The 19,233-nt window shown below is 39.5% G+C and overlaps 1 protein-coding gene across 1 annotated transcript in view; it reads right to left on the bottom strand.

Moving 5' to 3' along the window:
- Positions 1–6,189: 6,189 nt before the first annotated feature.
- itpr3 (inositol 1,4,5-trisphosphate receptor, type 3) overlaps positions 6,190–19,233 on the bottom strand; it is an 83,524-nt gene continuing 70,480 nt past the window's right edge. Inside the window, exons 52-59 of the mRNA XM_057823787.1 lie at positions 19,014–19,178; positions 18,754–18,943; positions 18,589–18,672; positions 17,826–17,944; positions 16,848–17,013; positions 12,392–12,552; positions 12,164–12,325; positions 6,190–8,374 (exon numbers count right to left, since the gene is read on the bottom strand). Of these exons, the coding sequence (XP_057679770.1) occupies positions 8,264–8,374; positions 12,164–12,325; positions 12,392–12,552; positions 16,848–17,013; positions 17,826–17,944; positions 18,589–18,672; positions 18,754–18,943; positions 19,014–19,178 (1,158 nt within the window). The 3' untranslated portion in view covers positions 6,190–8,263. The remainder of the gene's footprint in view (positions 8,375–12,163; positions 12,326–12,391; positions 12,553–16,847; positions 17,014–17,825; positions 17,945–18,588; positions 18,673–18,753; positions 18,944–19,013; positions 19,179–19,233) is intronic.

Consider the following 19,233-nt stretch of genomic DNA (forward strand, 5'->3'; position numbering starts at 1 on the left):
TTAAGCGGGATTTAGTTGTGGTTCCAGTGGGATAAGGTGAGGAATTTCCCCGGTTGCTTGAACGGAATGACACAAATAAAAGGAAAAATCATCAGAGCTCCCTCTCCTGGTCATAGATGATGTTTAAAAGTGGACATAGTTGTTTGTGAGAATCAGTAACAATGGTGCCCCCGATTGCCAATAATTGATTTACCTGTCAATGACCACAGTGTCAATGTCTTAATCATCCCTAAAAAAAGGCTAAAAATGACTTGAATGACATCATGAACATCACATTAACTTTGCAGTAAGTGTAACGGATATGGTCATGATGGTATGAATATTATGTGAAAAAATATGTTTCATAAGTCGTTATTTTACAATTAAACCGGTAGTCACTGCCATCGGTGCTCAGCGACTTGCTGCTACGTTGTTACACAAGTTATTATTATGTAATTACTATGTTATTACACCAATTTGATCCAGAATCCCAATTATTGCACAAGTTATGTTCTCTCTGACAAAAGTGAAAAGTTTATTTTACTGGAGTTGACGACACTTTGTTACACTTAGTTATTACTATGCTCTTAAACTGTGGCTATTACATTCATGTTAAAATGTAATTTAACTTTGAACATTGTGGTACACTTGTAACATTAAAGTACTTTTTTGGGGTGGGGCGGTTGTCACTCAAAATATGCATCACAACATGGATATGCGACACCTGGTGTGGCAAACTAAGTCCCAGTGAAGGGTTTTTAAAAAAGCAAAGTTTATTGGTGCATGCTAAATACACTACAATAATTAACAAAACGTATTTTTCACGCTCAGCAATAATAGCTTACAATTTTTTCTGAATTGATGTCAACAATTCTGATCTCCCAAAGGTGTACAATGAGATTCTGGAGCAAATCCAACATTAATTTTGAAAAAAATAAAAAATACCAATTGTTTTTATGGGATATATTTTAAATAGTTAAGTGAAATCGTCCCATGAAATTGAAGTTGACATATAATGATGATGATGACGACAGTGTTGGCGGCGTACTTACGGTGCTGTAGCAGAGAAATGCAGGCACTGGCAGATTGAGGATAGCAGCAGAGCATCATCAGACTTTTTAACCTACCGCTGAAGGTCAACTAGGCACACGGTCACCGACAACTCAGCCGCTGATTGGCGGGGAATTACTCAGTGGTCAGTCATAAATGGTATGCAGCGATCAGGAATGAAGCAGGCGGCTGCACTAAAGTCCACATCTGCTGCTCCTTCAATCCCTTTGTCTATGCTCGGGGATGCTATTTGTGGGACTTGCTGGCCACACCCACTTCATCACATCCATGACTTAACTTTGGACAACTTGAAATGGAGCCATTGTGTTCAGTCGACTTGGACTGAGGAACCATTCAAAAATAAAAGCCAAGACTCTCTTATGGATTGGTTTCACTTATTATTAAACTTTTTCTGTGAGTGACACTAAAATGCTACATACATGTCATGCAAAAATGTTGGCATGCCCAAACCTTTGCACGCCACTGTAATGTCTATCATTGACCGGAGATAAAGTCAGTGAGGCTAGACCGAGCTGGTTCGGGCATGTCGATAAAAGTGATAGTGAGATGTGAAATGTGGAGAAAACAGAGGTGATCATTTTTGGGCCAAAAAAGGAAAGGTCAAAGATAAGCAGCCAACTTAGCACAATGTCACTTACAGCTACAAATCAAGTCAGAAACCTTGGCGTAATTATTGACTCAGACCTAAAATTTGATAGCCATCTAAAGTCCGTCACTAAATCCGCTTATTACCACCTAAAAAATATAACCAGAATTAAGGGGCTTCTGACTCAACAAGACATGGAAAAACTTATGCATGCATTCGTTTTCAGCAGATTGGACTACTGCAACGGTATATTTACAGGTCTTGATAAAAAATCAGTCAGGAAGCTGCAGCTAGTACAGAATGCTGCAGCCAGAGTCCTCACAAATACAAGGAAGCTGGACCACATTACACCAGTTTTGAAATCGCTACACTGGCTTCCAGTGAGTCAAAGGATAGACTATAAAATACTACTGCTCGTCTACAAAACACTTAATGGCCTTGGACCAAAATACATGCTTGACTTGTTAGATTCCTATGAGACATCTAGACCCCTAAGGTCGTCTGGAACGGGTCTTCTGCATGTTCCAAGAACAAGAACCAAGCAGGGTGAGGCAGCATTTAGTTATTATGCTCCTCACCTCTGGAACAAGTTACCCGAACGTCTGAAGTATGCTCAAACTGTTAGCTCCTTTAAATCAGGGCTAAAAACGCTTTTGTTTAGCACTGCATATCCATAACTGTCTATATATTTCAATCTACCTGCCTTCTATTCCTCTTGTGCTTATCTCCATTGCTGATTTCAATGATTATTAGTAGTAGTAGTTTTTGCTTTATTTCTATTTTTGTTTTATTTTTATTTATTTATTTTTATTCTGTGATTAAATGCGATCTTTTGTCTTGGTTTTTACGTTGTGTTGATTTAAATGTGATTTTTATGGTTTTCATGTGATGTAAAGCACTTTGAATTGCCTTGTGTTGAATTGTGCTATATAAATAAATTTGCCTTGCCTTGCTTGCCTTTGCCTAGTGAATATATTGGTAGATGGATGCCGAGCCAACTGCCGAGCAGGAGGTCTAGGGAAAGATCAAAGAGGAGGTTTATGGATGTTGTGAGGGAGGACATGAAAGTAGTTGCTGTGAAAGACAAAGATGCAGAAGAAAGAGTTAAATGGAGGCAACTGACTGACTGCGGCCTAAAGGAAAAGACAAATCTAAAACATTTATCCATACATAAAAAAATAAAAAAAATAAAAAAAAACCGAAAACATTTATTCATACATACACTATCCGTACTGCTCATCAACATGAGGGTTGCGGGGGTGCTGGAACACATCTTTGTGGACACCCTCAAGTGGCTGCCAACCAATCACAGGGAACAAAGAGAAAAACAAACATTCACTCTTACATTCACACTTACGGATAATTTGGAGTGTTCAGTCAGCATACCACGTGTGATTTTGGATGTGGGAGTAACCAGAGAAAATCAGCAAAGTCACAGGGAGAACATGCAAACAAGAAGGCCATAGCCTTTCAATCTAAAAGTTGTTTTCAAGGCAAATGGTTTTACAATATTTTATTTCCACTTGTTAAACATCACATGAAGCTCACCAGGCCAAAATTATGGAAACAGAATCTAGAGTTCATTCATAGAGACAAAAAAAGTCTACACACCTCATTTCAAATGTTAAACCTTGTCACCTGGTGCATTTAGTCCACAGTGACTGCAGGCTTTGCTTATTCATGCACAGGCATGCACGGGAATTACATTGTAATTTTTTAACTTTATGGCACACCTGACTGTAAGCCTCAACCATCAAACCTAACAAGAAAAGTGTAGTATTTGTCCATATCTTAAAAAAAAAAAAATAATAATAATAATAATTTTAAAAAAAGAAAACGAAAAGGCATGCTAAATCCATTTTAAGAAGTCGCACTGGAGCACGCAAGGTTCAAAAGCGGTGTGAAAAAGTACCGTCATATGGTCCGAAATGACGGAAGATGCAGATTTTCATTGTGGTAAAACACAATAGTACTTGATACACTTTAGTTTTGGGGATGCACTGGTACAACGATAACATAATTCTGCATAAACCGCGCAAACATGAGTCACACAGTTGTTTCTAATGTACAAAACAAACACACTGGCTGGCTTTGTCTCTCCCTCACAATCACAGACACTCTCAGTGTATTACAAACAATGCCGTAAACTTATTTTGGGCGAATGAGGAGGCACCAGTGGAGCCTCAAGTTAGTCCCCTCAATCCCACCCCACCTGTTGATCTGTTTCATACAGAAACACACACACAGGCACACTAAAGCAGCACAAACTTGCTGCTAATCAGACACTGAGTGCATTAATGCATGAGTAGATTAAATAATAAGCACCATTTTTTGATCCCCTCATAATCTGTACGAAATATCACAACCACTTGGCTGTTCCTCTTAAAAATCACTTTTTTAATTTTGCGTTTTGTTTTTACACATCTTAGCTTTCCTGCTTTACCCAGGAGGTATTTTCATTCCATACTACCAGCTATTTTCTTCTTAAACACATGACACTTTAAGCACGTCGTTTTGTTCTAATTGTGTAACCAACAAACCAACCAACAAATTCGACAATCTCTTCGCCTCTTCCAGTTGATGCCAAAAAATTAGCTCATGTGTTTGTGGATTACTGTAACTAATTGCACCTTGTTCAGCAAAGCTTTTAAAACTGCTGCTGCCCCCCATACAGACTAGATTCACTAGAAGTTAGAGGTCGTATTTTGCAAACTTCGCTGATAGCCACTTTGTAACACAGGATATTGATATGTTAATGACCATTAGATACTGTATGCATTTTTTTGCACAAGTCACCACATTTTGTCACACAGGTCAACACAATGTCATCGCTAGGCATGCATGTATGCAGTATGAGATTTTGACGGTATAACCTCAAGCAAAAATTCCGCGGTTTCAAGGTATCACGGTATAACAATTACAGCTCTAAAATGTGTTATTTTGAGATGTATGAGTTAAAAAAAAAATCAATTGAACAGGATTTTTTTTTTTTTTTTTTTCACGACATATTTGCAAATTGGCAGATGTTTAAAATGACGGAAGACAAAAGTAGGCTAATGATAGAGAGGAAACTAGTTAGCTTTCTTGGCTTGCTAACTAGTGTAGTGTCACTGACAGACACAGGATAGAGCAACAACTGGAAGGGGATGAGTGAGAAGTGCCATTTCTCGCTACATTTTTGGGACCTCAAAAATAGCTAATACCGTAACTACGATATGACGGAAAATTTTAGTGATTTTGAAACAGTTACGTTTTCATATCACGGTAAACCTAGAAAACGGTAACCGGCACATGCCTAGTCATCGCTACTGTAAACTACCAGAAAATGAAGATAAAAGCATCTCTGTGTGCTGGAGTGTTAAAAGCACAAATATAGGATATGTTTTTTTTTTCCAAGTCACACATCAACACAAATCATTACTACTTTAAAATAGACTCTAAAAAAGACTAACTAGTAGATGCAAATCTTTTTTTTCCCCACAATGTTAATTTGTTTTTTGAAAGATAAAAGCATTTCACAATTTGTGATATTGCTTTGCACACCCAGCCACTACAATGTAATCTTCTAACTCATTTGCTCCCAAAAACGTATAAATACGTTCTATTTTTAATTTTTTCAGCGTCCCAAAGATGTATTTATACGTCTTTTACGTTTTTTTTTTTTTTTTTTTTAACAAGAGACATCTCTGGGTTCTGATTCAATTTAGCTCCAAAACACAAAGCTGAAAATCCATTTTAAAGCAATAAAACTGGCCACTGGAGGGCAGTAGCACATTTGGTAAGACCCGCAAAGCGATTCAACGGCAATGAACGGCCGTGCCGCACGGCCGGGGGTGCCGGCGGAAGACGATCGAATGGCGTCCAGGATGCCAGACAGCGGACGACTGAGCAAAACAACCGGGACCACCAGTGCAGCGGACGATGCCGTTGAGTCCGTGCTGCTCGACGAGCAGACCCCGCAGAGACTAAAAAAAAATCCATCTTTATGAGACAGGCGGCGATGAGGGAAAAGTTTACTCGGCTGTCGCGGCCACAACAGCTTCATCTCTCAGTTAGTTATGTGTAAATAAATTGTTACTTTGCCATCAAAAGCTCTATTTGTCTTGTTGTTTATGTTATTTTGTAAAAGGAGAACATTATTCAGATGTTTGGTATGTAACTAAAGCAAAAAATAGCTGTGTTAAAGTCAGTTATCTTTGAAATGAATGCTTTCACAAAAAGCTTAATTTCTCTGTTTTTTTCATCAGAAATTGGAAAATTGCTCAAACTAAGCTATTTTCTAATGCTGATTTCTAATGAATGGAAAAAGATATGAACTGACTTTTTTTCCTCCTGAGAGTCTAATCTTTCTTTTGGTGGGTTCCATGTTTATATAGCAATAGAACAGAATTTTCTGTGGGCCTTGCAAAATCAGTCAAAATCCAGTAAAATGGCCGGGAGCGAAGGGGGTTGCACCGGTGAAAATGGCTGGGAGTGAATGAGCTAATGTAGAAATCCATTTGGAAAATCAACAAAAACAAAAGCAAATACAATTTAAATATTCATTATTTATTTTCCAAAGGCACAGCAGAAGGACGAAAGAGCCACATGCAGCTCTGAGGCCACAATTTATGGACACCAGTGTTAGACTAATACACATCTTTCATTTATAAAAGGCAGGTGAAAAAAAAAATTCTGTCATCGAGGAAGGAGGTTGATTGTCAGGTCAGTCTTGGAATTGGATTTTGGCACTGTTAGTTCAAACATGTCGGGATGTGTAGGCATAAGAAAGTTGCTTCACAATGTCACATCCTTTTTTCAGGTCACAGTGATATTAGATTGATAATTGAGCGATCAACAGTCACTTTTAGCAAACTCAGCGGCACGCCCAGAGCGTTTGTGTACATAGATAAGGGCTTGATTTTGAAACTTTTATCTCTGTATTTATTAGTTTTCAGGATTATTTTTTACACTTTGATTATTTTAGTCGTTCAAAATGTCTACCGTCTTAATAAAACTGTCTTGCCAAAGTTAGAAAACATGTATTTTGCTTTACAGGGACTTTTAATACAGTCTGCGATGACTGTAGCATAACATTACAATAATACAGTGTATTGCATTTCACTATACAACAGTTCAGTGTACCTTGTAAGTGTGTGTCATAGTGCATTGTTTAACACTAGACTATTGCAAAACACCACAAGAGAGTATAAATCACAGTAGTGAGGCGCATAGTATATTGAGAGAAACTTTTCAAGTCATTTTTCAGCTTTTTAATCTTGGACTTTCTCCTTTTATTGCAATCCATTGACATCCATGACAACATATAACTTATTAACTTAATAAATGAAAATAAAATAATTTAGGTGTGGTTAATGAGTGTTAAAAGCATAAATATTATGGTGAAAAACATTTTTCAAAAGAAAACCTCCGTGAAATGTTTCAGTTTTCGGTAGCTTTTGTATTTTCTTTCTTTTACGGGAGCTTTCTTTGTTTACCTTATCTTTGTTTTACCTTGACATACAGTACATACAGTGATCCCTCGCAACTTCGTGGTTCACGTTTCGCTGATTCAGTGCATCGCGGGGTTTTAAAAAGTATAAGTCAAAAAATAAAACTGAAAAACTATGCGTGGTTTCATTTTGAGGCAGAGGAGACATTGTTTTGCAGCAAGGTAGACATGACCCCTTGGGCTTTGTACATAGCCACGGGCACTCATACAAGGTGTGTTTGGTTCTTGCTGTGAGACTGACTTATTAGAGCACCACTGCAGCCTCTCCAACCAATGAGACCACTAATAAGAGTAGCTTTATCCCGTGTGTTGATTGGTTGTGCACTATCACAGCCTCCCCCATTATAATCGACGGACGAGTCCACCAATAAATGTGGCTTTATCTCATGAGCTAATTGGTTGCGTACCATCGCAGCCTCCCTTATGCGGCTTGGTAAACCATAGAACAAGTTGGTGTGGATTTATCTCATGAGCTGATTGGCTGCACACACCACAGCTTCGCCCAGCCTCTTTTCTTCTATCTTCAGTCTCACGGAGGAATTTCAATAAGACTTCCCGGGTCATTTTGAGCTGTACTTAGTTTTTACCTACTTTGAGAGCACCCAAACCTTTTTTTTAACCAAAAATGGAGCTCTCTATCCCCGCTAAACACCTTCTGGCCTTCCGAAGGGAATATTTAGCATTACTTTTTTCCATTTTCCCTGCTTTGAAAATACCCAAAGCTCGCGACAAACGTTCCATACCTGACGACAGGTTTCAAACTCTTTTACCCACAAATGGAGTACTCTTATCGCCTCCAAACACCTCCTGGATCCCCAGGGTCATTTTCAGTGGTACTTTTTGAAATTGTTACCCGCTTTGAGAGCACCTAAAGCCTTCTACAAACCTCCAACATCTTCTTTAACAACTTCTTTAACCACAAATGAGGCATCATAGGTCCACGACATGCTCTCTTTGCTCATGAGTGGACCTAAACAACATCCAGGAGGTGTGCGAAGTTCTTCCATGCATCACGCAGGTCCTGTAATTAAACCCTACTTCGCGGGTTTTCACTTTTTGCAAGGGGTTCTGGTCCCCATTAACCGCAAAAAAGGAGGGATCACTGTATTTACGATAATTTATTGTTTCCTAATTCTTCACATCTGTTGGTGGTTCCCTCCGGCGGCGCTGGGAGGAAGCGAAGCATTGCTGCCCTGCTGGACGTCCACAAAACCCATCCTTTGCCTCCTCTTCCTCTGCTCCGTCATCTACAGGCATTCATACAAATACACACAAACAAGCACGATCAATAGAACTACAGTATGAATGCACAGATGTTTTGTACAGTGAGGAAAATAAGTATTTGAACACCCTGCAATTCTGCAAGTTCTCCCAAATGATGGTGGTGATCAATCTAAAACAACAATTTATTCGTATTACACTGCTGCAAATAAGTATTAGAACACCTGAGAAAATCAATGTTAATATTTGGTACAGTAGCCTTTAATTACAATTACAGAGGTCAAACGTTTCACCAGGTTTGCAAAGACTGCAGCAGGGGTTTTGCACCACTGCTCCACACAGATCTTCTCTAGATCAATCAGGTTTCTGGGCTGTCATTGAGAAACATGGAGTTTGAGCCTCCCCCAAAGCTTTTCTATTCGGTTTAGGTCTGAAGACTGGCTAGGCCACTCCAGAACCTTGATATGCTTTTTCACGAAGCCAATCCTTGGTTATTCTGGCTTTCTGCTTCGGGCCATTGTCATGTTGGAAGACCCAGTCACGACCCATTTTCAATGCTCGAAAGAGGTTATTCCCCAAAATCTCGCAATACATGGCCCTGGTCATCCTCTCTTTAATACAGTGCAGTCATCCAGTCCCAAGTGCAGAAAAACTCCCTCAAAGCATGATGCTATCACCCCCATGCTTTACAGTAGGGAGGGTGTTCTTGGGATGGTACTCATCATTCTTCTTCCTCCAAACACAATGAGTGGAATTAGACCAAACACAATTAGTGGAATTAGACCAAAAAGTTCCATTTTGATCTCATATGACCACATGACTTTCTCCCATGACTCCTCTGGGCCTTCCAAATGGTCATTGGCAAACTTAAAACGGGCCTGGACATGTGCTGGTTTAAGCAGGGGAACCTTGCGTGCCACGCATGGTTTTAAACCATGACATGCCAACAGTAACCTCAGAAATGGTGGTCCCAGCTCCTTTCAGGTCATTGACCAGCTCCTCCTGCGTAGTTCTTGGCTGATTCCTCACCATTCCTAAGATCGTTGAGACCCTACGAAGTAGATCTTGCATGGAGCCCCAGTCCGAGGGAGACTGAAGTCATGTTTTGACCATTTTCTAATAACTGCTCCAATGGTGGATCTTATATCATCAAACTGCCTGGCAATTGCCCCGCAACCCTGTCCAGCCTTGTAGAGGTCTACAAATCTCTGGTGTCTTTGGACAGCTCTTTGGTCTTGAGCATGTTAGGAATTGGAGTCTTCCTGGTTGGATGCGGTGGACAGGTGTTTATATGCAGCTAACCGCCACAAACAGGTCAGAAAGTCAGACTAAAAAAGTCCACCTACAACTCCAATTATTCGTTGGACTTTTTGAAGGCGACTAACAGGTCTTTGAGGCTCACAATTTTAGCTGTTAGACAGGTGTTCAAATACTTATTGCAGCAGTATAATACGAATAAATTTTTAAAAATCATACACTGTGATATCTGGATTTTTTTTCTTTAGATTGTCTCTCACAGAGGACAAGCACCTACCATTAAAATTTTAAAGCCACCCATAATTTTTAAGTGGGAGAACTTGCGAAATCGCAGAGTGTTCAAATATTTATTTTCCGCATTGTATATGAATGTAAAGCCTATCACTCATAAAACCAGTTTATTTCTTTTCATTTGTTATTGTTTTATTATGTTTTTGTATTTTACAATATAGTGCTATTTTCCAATGTTAAAATAAATAACAAAAATGCAATTACAGTGGTACCTCAAGATACCAAATTAATGTGGTCAGGAGTGGCTTTCTTATGTTTTTTTAGGGCTGTCAAACAATTAAGATTTTTAATCGAGTTAATTACAGCTTAAAAATTAATTAACCGTAATTAATCGCAATTAATCGGAATTCAAACCATCTATAAAATATGCCATATTTTTCTGTAAATTATTGTTGGAATGGAAAGATAAGACACAAGATGGATATATACATTCAACATACGGTACATAGGGACTGTATTTGTTTATTATAACAATAAATCAACAAGATGGCATTAACATTTTGTTAAAGCGATCCATGGATAGAAAGACTTGTAGTTCTTAAAAGATAAATGTAAGTACAAGTTATAGAAATTTTACATTGAAACCCCTCTTAATGTTTTCATTTTAATAAAATTTGTAAAAATTTCAAACAAAAAATAAACTAGTAGCCCGCCATTGTTGATGTCAATAATTACTTACACAATGCTCATGGGTGCTGAAGCCTATAAAATTAGTCACATCCAAGCGCCAGGAGAGGGCGGCAAAACTCCATAAAACACAATTAACATGTGGGCATTTCACTGTACTGTCATTTAAATCTGTCTGAGCGGGGCATGTGTGTTAATTGCGTCAAATATTTTAACGTGATTAATTAAAAAAAATAATTACCGCCTGTTAACGCGAAGCATTTATGTCAGGAACAGCTCAATAAAGGCAGCAAAAAACACAGAGTTCTGGCATCATCCATTTGGAGTTTAGCTCGCTGTCTAGCTTAGAATGAGCACCAACGTCTTAGCGAGGATATTACAGCGAGACTTTTAAAATTTTGTGCGAGAAGAAATTACACATCTTTAATATACCTATTATCTGTCGGGAATTTTTCCTATCTCAGTTTACCACTGTGCTGGCATATCCTAACCTTCCAATTGGAAAAGTTAAACCAATATATATACTGTATGTTTCTAAAACTTCTGCACAAGAAGGTGACAATCTGAGTCAAATTTCATTTCAAAAGTTGTAAGGTCGTGGCAAGTACTTTTCTGAGATCACACTTCATGTGGTAATACCAAAACATATTATATTTATATCAAGATTGTATATTGATGAAAAGTACATCACAGAATAGCTCAGGTCTTATGAAACAGATGTCTCATGAACAAAGCAATTTGCCACACAAATTGCAGTAACTTCTCATGTACATTATCTTGTAATCTAATACATTATTTTTCCGGATCTCCGATGGTTAGACAAAAGCTGCAATGCTGATGGATTGGATCTTGGATGAGTTGAAGCCCTAGTGTTAGACAAGCCATTGCTTTTAACGGGTGTTGTATAGCTTTCGGTAGTGGACACGGAACAATTGAAGTTTGCATCCTTTTTTTATAAAAAGATTCTAAGATCAATTTGCGGTGCCAAATTCAAGACTCGATTGACACCTTGGATTTTAAGGCTGATATGAGAAAAAGTTTTTAAATGGTTTGAAATTCAGGAGAAATACATCATAAAGGGATGTTGTTTTGGACACAATGGTAAATAAGTCTTTATTAATGAAAGAATAAACTTATTATACACACACACACACAATTTTGCATGCATGCAAATTGATTTTACCACAGGGGACACCATCGGGGCTTGTAAAAAGCATTAGGGATATAGAGTTTCAATCGTTCATTCTACGGGCCTGACGACCTTGATAACGGATGTTGTGACATTTGATACCTAGCATAACATCAGTTACGGAATTTTCGCGAGGCCAAACTCAGGATGATTTTTTTTTTTTTTTCTCACGAAACAGGTAAATATTTTCCCTGGTATTCTAATTAATATGAATACAGATTTTCTTGTCACATTTTTGGTGTCCAAGCTGGCAGCCAAATAGATTTTTTTTTCTTTTTTAACTTTTCATCGTAATCTTATGTATATTTAGCATTATTTCCCCAGGAAAAAATAAGTGCTGAGGAGTGCAGTACTTGAAAAGCAACGAGAATAATAATTATCTTTTTTAAAAAATCTCTGGTGTTAGAAAAATATACAAAGAACCACTGAATATAGTAACTTCTTTGCATACCTGCTCTCTGAGCTCTGTAAGCTGTGTGGTGAGCGTCAACACCACTTTCATGGTGGAACCAAGCTTGTCCTGCAACATCCTCATCTCGTTTTGCTCGCCATCGCTGTCAGTGACAACCAGCGACATGGCCTGCATGCGGGGGAACCAGTCCAGGTTGTTGTTCTGCGACACAGCAGGCGTTCAGGTAGGCACTTGCCATCTTTTGAGCTGGACATTCATCTCTCATACCTTGATCATCAGGGCCACATAGCTCTCAGGTCCTGTGTAGTCTGTCTTGTTCTTCTCACGCACCAGAACAATAAAGTATAAGTAATTCCAGATGTTGTGCTCAAACTTAATGTGCTCCTCGAATGAAACTGTCTTGTTGTCAAACTTGTCACGCTCCAGACCTAAAAGCACAAATCACCCGCTGGAATAATTCAAATCATCGGTACCCTGACAAAACACTTTCCCCTTATAAATTCTATTTTTGCATAGTTTCACAACCGTCATATTCAAGATCATTCAACAAAATCATTTAAACCTCTAACAAAAACAAGCCAAGTAAACATAAAAAACGTTTAAACATTTTATTTATGCGGACGGGGAAAACTAGTAAAAGCTACCTGAGCCTGTATGAAAGTGCAATTGCCCATTTTCTTTATTCATGAACTACCCATGGCTATTGCTGTTCTTTGGAAAGTGCTGTTCATTTTCACTGAATTCAACCAAGCATTACCGTCAGACCTTTTCCATCAAGAAATAACTTCAATAGAACAGAGAACATATAGTCAAACATGATGGCAATATTGTCAGGATGTGGGACTGTTTTGCTTGAAAGACTTGCTGTGATTGATGGAACCATGAATTCTGCTTGTTACGAGGAATTAATGACCTAGCACTGAAACACAATCTGCCTTTACTGCAGGACAAGGATCAAATCAACATCTGAATGTAAAAATACAGGGTGACCCCCAAAAAAGTTTACACTCAGTTGACTGCTTGTTTAAAAGCCATTGAAACATATCTAAATAGGTTGTCATGCTTAAGTGATTCATTAAGGTCACTCAATGCAGCTGGTAATCTCTCGTCTCTACAATTCCTGTGCTTCCGCTGAAAATTAAGAAAACTTTAGCTGTACCTGAATTGCTGCGTGCCGGTCTGACACCTACTGAGATTGCAGCAAATCTGAGAATATCCAGATGTGCAGTCTACAAAGTTAAAAAGAAGCTGAAAGATACTGGAACAGCCTCACGAAAACCTGAGTCTGGAAGTGCCGATCTGTGCGGACCAAAAAGTTGATTGACAAGGTGATATGTGGCCACCCCAGAGTCCAGATCTCAATCCCCTGGATTATAGCATATGGGCAACTGTGGAGGACAGTGCCTGTAAGAAGCCACAAACTTCTGTGGCAGCCTTGGAGAGGTCCATTGTTAGATCTTGGGAAAAGATGACAGCATCCTACATAAAGAAGACCTGTCAAGCGTTCCGCAGGCGCCTGGAGGCTGTTGTGACACTTAAGGGAGGACACATTGAAAAATAGAGTGTACTGTACACGTTCTTTACAATAATGTATAATTTGTGATTAAATTCTAATTCTAAACTGAATAAACATGGCATTTAAGTTGTATTATGGCAGTGTAAACTTTTTTTTGGCTCACCCTGTAATCTTTGGATCAAGCATATAACTATGCTTGAAAACTCTTCCATGTTGAATTCCAACAATTTTGCACAGAAAAGTGGGCCATTGTATCTCCATAAAGATGTGAAAGATGCATTGGCAACACAAAAAAATACGTGACATCAGTTCTTGCTGCTAAAGGTGGCCCGACCAGTTATTAGGTGTAAAGAACAGTTAGAATTACCCCACCCTCCTTTAGAAAATACAACTACCATTCAAACGATGAATTTTATGTTTACTTGGATTGTTTATATTCGATATTTACCTCTGCTGGTAGGTGAAACCTACAATAGGCAGAGGTGATGTATTTATTCGGTTCCGTATCTGTTTGTTTGTCTGTATATCTGTGCTCAAAAACGAATTAAGGGATTATCAAACTTGCCCGATGTTTTCAATATGAAATAGAAAAGTTGATTAAATTTAAAGGTAATGAGGTCAAAGGTCACAGAGGTTCGAAATGAATTTTGCAATATCTTTATAATGGTTTGGTCTATTTAACTCAAATTTGCAGTGGAGGTGATATGTTGAGAAGGGAAAGTGATAACATTTTGAGGCATGAGGGCAAATGTAAATGAGTTAATAAATTTACACGATTGTTGGACGGCATAGTAATGATCTATCCGTTGAATTTCTCCCGCTTATCCAAAGTCGGAACGCAGGGGCAGCAGCCTCAGCAGGGATGCCCAGACTTGCAGTGCCTTCCAAAAGTATTCGGCCCCCTTGAACCTTGCAACCTTTCGCCACATTTCAGGCTTCAAACATAAAGACATAAAATTTTAATTTTTTGTCTAGAATCAACAACAAGTGGGACACAATCGTGAAGTGGAACAAAATTTATTGGATAATTTAAACTTTTTTAACAAATAAAAAACTGAAAAGTGGGGCGTGCAATATTATTCGGCCCCCTTGCGTTAATACTTTGTAGCGCCACCTTTTGCTCCAATTACAGCTGCAAGTCGCTTGGGGTATGTTTCTATCAGTTTTGCACATCGAGAGACTGACATTCTTGCCCATTCTTCCTTGCAAAACAGCTCGAGCTCAGTGAGGTTGGATGGAGAGTGTTTGTGAACAGCGGTCTTCAGCTCTTTCCACAGATTCTCGATTGGATTCAGGTCTGGACTTTGACTTGGCCATTCTAACACCTGGATACGTTTATTTTTTAACCATTCCATTGTAGATTTGGCTTTATGTTTTGGATCATTGTCCTGTTGGAAGATAAATCTCCGTCTCAGTCTCAGGTCTTGTGCAGATGCCAACAGGTTTTCTTCCAGAATGTTCCTGTATTTGGCTGCATCCATGTTCCCGTCAATTTTAACCATCTTCCCTGTCCCTGCTGAAGAAAAGCAGGCCCAAACCATGATGCTGCCACCACCATGTTTGACAGTGGGGATGGTGTGTTCAGGGTGATGAGCTGTGTTGCTTTTACGCCAAACATATCGTTTTGCATTGTGGCCAAAAAGTTCAATTTTGGTTTCATCTGACCAGAGCACCTTCTTCCACATGTTTGGTGTGTCTCCCAGGTGGCTTGTGGCAAACTTTAAACGTGACTTTTTATGGATATCTTTGAGAAATGGCTTTCTTCTTGCCACTCTTCCATAAAGGCCAGATTTGTGCAGTGTACGACTGATTGTTGTCCTATGGACAGACTCTCTCTTTATGTTTGAAGCCTGAAATGTGGCGAAAGGTTGCAAGATTCAAGGGGGCCGAATACTTTTGCAAGGCACTGTATCTTTCCCCAGCCACTTCATACAGCTCTTCCGGGAGGATCCTTAGGCGTTCCCAGGCCATCTAGGACAGACAGTCTCCCAAGTGTGTCCTTTGTCGGCCCTGCGGCCTCGTCCCAGTAGGCCGTGGCCGGAACACCTCACCATCGAGGCGTCCAGGGGGCATCCTAATAAAGATGCCCGAGCCATCTCATTCTGCTCCTCTCGATACAGAGGAGCAGCAGATCTACTCTGAACTCGTCCCAGATGACCTAGCCCCATCTGTAAGGGATAGAACAGACACCCTGCTTGGAAAACACATATTAGTCACTTATATCCGGGATCTCGTTCTTTCGGTCACGACCCACAGCTTGTGACCATAAGTGATGGTTGGAATATAGATCAACGGGTAAATAGAAAGCTTCGCGTTTTGGCTCAGCTCCTTCTTCACCACAACAGACCGATGCAGAGTCTGCATCACTGCAGATTCCGCACCAATCCGCCTGTTGTTCTCCCGCTTCATTCTTCCCTCACTCGTGAACAAGACCCCATGATACTTAGACTGCTCCACTTGGGGAAGGACCTCATCCTTGACCTAGAGAGGGCATTCCATCTTTTTCCAACTGAGGACCATGGTCTCAGATTTGGAGGTGCATATTCTCATCCTGACTGCTTCACTCGGTTGCGAACTGCTCCAGTGAGAGTTGAAGGCTGCGGCCTCAAGAAGCCAACAGAACTGCATCATATGCAAATAGAAGACGGCGCAAAACTGAGGCCACCAAAACAAACCCCCTCAACGCTTTTGCTACGCCTGAATGTCTTTTTATTGACAGAATCGATGACATAGGGCAGCCTTGGCGAGTCCAACCCTCACTTGAAACGGATCCAATTTACTGCTGGCTATACAGACAAAATTCTGACAGCGGTCATAAAGGGATTGCCTGTATCAAGGGTCCCGGTACCCTATACAACTGGAGCCCCCCCAATTGCTTCCCGAGGGACATAGTCGAACGCATAGTGATGATGAGAGATGAATTTGACTGCTATGTAGAGTAGGTGGAAGCTTGCTTGTGCTTACTTAGACAGGGGTCTGCTCTCTTAGAGTACTCCTCTCAATTTTGTGTTTACAGTCAATGGTTGGAAACATCAAGTGGCAAAATATGTAGCCATATATGCCCTCGCAAAGGGGGGGGTTTCACTTCTTGTGACATTTGTTTGATGATCTTAAATATTAAAATGTGGAAACTATGCAAATAATGTGATTATCTACAGCACTATTGTAATCGTGATGGGTATGATTGAATGTACGGCGTGAACTGACAGCATATGAAGCACGTGGTTTTAAGGATCTCCTCCTTCTTCTGCTTCTCGCTCCTCAGGTCAGCAAAAGTGTCAATGATGACACCGAAGATAAGGTTGAGGACAATGATGATCACAATAAAGTAGAAGAGCAAGTCATAGACCACGCGGGCAGGGAATAGTGGCTCCTGAAAACACACGCAGAAACAGGAGGGGCCAGTAGAGACATATTTTGGCATTCCTCACATTCACTACACACTGAATCGTTTTCTCACACTACTGATTTCCCACAAACCACTTTTATGCTCACTCCAAAACACTCACAAACAATACCCAATCATCTAACATCGCTATTAATGGTCAATTTCCGAAACACAAATACCGTATTGGCCCGAATATAAGACGGCCCTGATTATAAGACGACCCCCTCTTTTTCAAGACTCAAGTTTGAAAAAAGACTTACTGAACACCAAATTAATTTTTATACAGAAAATAATTACAGTACATCTGAAACAAATGTTTATAACAATATATTTGAGAGAAAAAGCATGTTATTTTGCCACATTCAAATCTTAATATCGGAACATTTAAATATGTAAACTAAAGTGCAATCACATTCGTAAATGAATGGCTTCTGGTTTTTGAAATGTAAATAAACCAATCTATTGTGGTAAAACAACAAAATTGCAATAACTGCATTAACCATCAAAGTGAAGTCTAACTGTAACTGTAATCTTGAAACAAATCTGAATAAGGAAAAACATTGCAATAAAATAATGCAAACTGGTTAAACTTGAGAGTAGCTGAAATCTGTCATGACAGAACATCGCTTCAATGATATCTGGCGCCATCTAGCGTCGTGAATTGGTATAACGTCTGGACCGCAAATATAAGACGACCCCCACTTTTCCAGTCTTATTTCATACAAAAAACCCCTTCTTATATTCGGGCCAATAAGGGTAATTGTCTAAACATTAACACATGGAAAAGAAGTACTTACGTTCTTGGAAGGCTGGCGAAGGACATCTCCCACGCCACCGCCATTTCTCAGGCCATGATTCAACACAGTGACGATGCACATCAGCAGAGTGTCGCAAGCGCGCTCGCTGTTCGATTCGTCTATGGGACAAATCCAAAAGGCAATCGGTACTAAGACTAATCGCTACACACTAAAACTATTACAGAACTGACTATTATCCATTATTAGTAGTAATGGGAACTCAGTATCTAGCCAATACAAATGATCTTGAGGGCCATTATTTCCATTTTCTGTGCATAACTTATATTTCCTACCGTTTTAAAAGCACTCAGAATAAGGTTATAACAGTTTAGTTTTATTTGGTCCTGATTTTATTTCATCTAATTCAGTTTCGATTTGTTTTTAGATTGAATTTAATTGGGTTTTTGTTTGTTTTCTTCAAATGAGCATTAGTTTAATTTTTGTTAGTTTTAATTAGTTTCCATAAGTTGTTTTTGTTAGGTTCAGAAATAAAAATAAAACAAAGCTTAAAAAACATTTCAAAAAGTTCGTCATTTTGAATGTCGTTTTTCCTGTAAGTATTGCTTCTGTGGAGAAAATATAAAAATGAAGGATCGCGTCTTTGATTTAAATAACGTTTTAGTTATTTTTGTGAGCACACAAGTTTCAGTTATCATTTTTTTCCCCTTTAATTTTGTGCATTTCAGTTAACAAAAAACTTGTATTCTAGTTTTCATCATTCCGTTTGATTTTGTTAAGGATAATAACTCTCCTAACATCATACCATCATCCTCGCTCTCAGCTGCAGCATCATTCTCCCCCACACAGTGGATGCCATCTGCAGAACATGACTCGCTTTGCTGAGGAGCTTACATAGCAAATGCCCAGTTAGCATTGACAAGCAAGATGATATGGTGCAACATCTTAAGAGGAACCACATTGGCTTTACATGGGGCAATCTGTGGCAGTGGGTCGACCTCCATGATGAAGTCTTCCTTGAGGCACAGGAAGCCCACAATGGAGAAAAGATAGACAAGGATGAGAGCGAGCAGGGCAGTCAGCAAAATGGAGCGTCCGTTGCGTGTCACGCTTTTGATCACGTTGAACAAGGTCTCCTCACGGTAAATCAGGTCAAAGAGCTAATAACGTGAACAGCTTTGTTAATGGGTACATGCCTCAACACATCAGCATGACGCTCAAGTTACATACCAGGATGCTGTAGAAAAGTTCATGCACAAAGAGGCCCAGTGTGGAAGTGAGCACATACGCCAGATGATACAGGAACTCTACGTCCATTACCATGGCCTTGTAGCCCATGATGAACGTCCCATTGTTGCCTACAAAGCTCACTACAAACACTACCTTGTTGATCAGCTGCAAGAAAGACAGCAGTCATGTTGGCATGTCTATATGGCGACACACCAAATTA

The sequence above is a fragment of the Corythoichthys intestinalis genome, chromosome 2, assembly GCF_030265065.1.
Source record: "Corythoichthys intestinalis isolate RoL2023-P3 chromosome 2, ASM3026506v1, whole genome shotgun sequence".
Lineage (NCBI taxonomy): Eukaryota > Metazoa > Chordata > Actinopteri > Syngnathiformes > Syngnathidae > Corythoichthys > Corythoichthys intestinalis.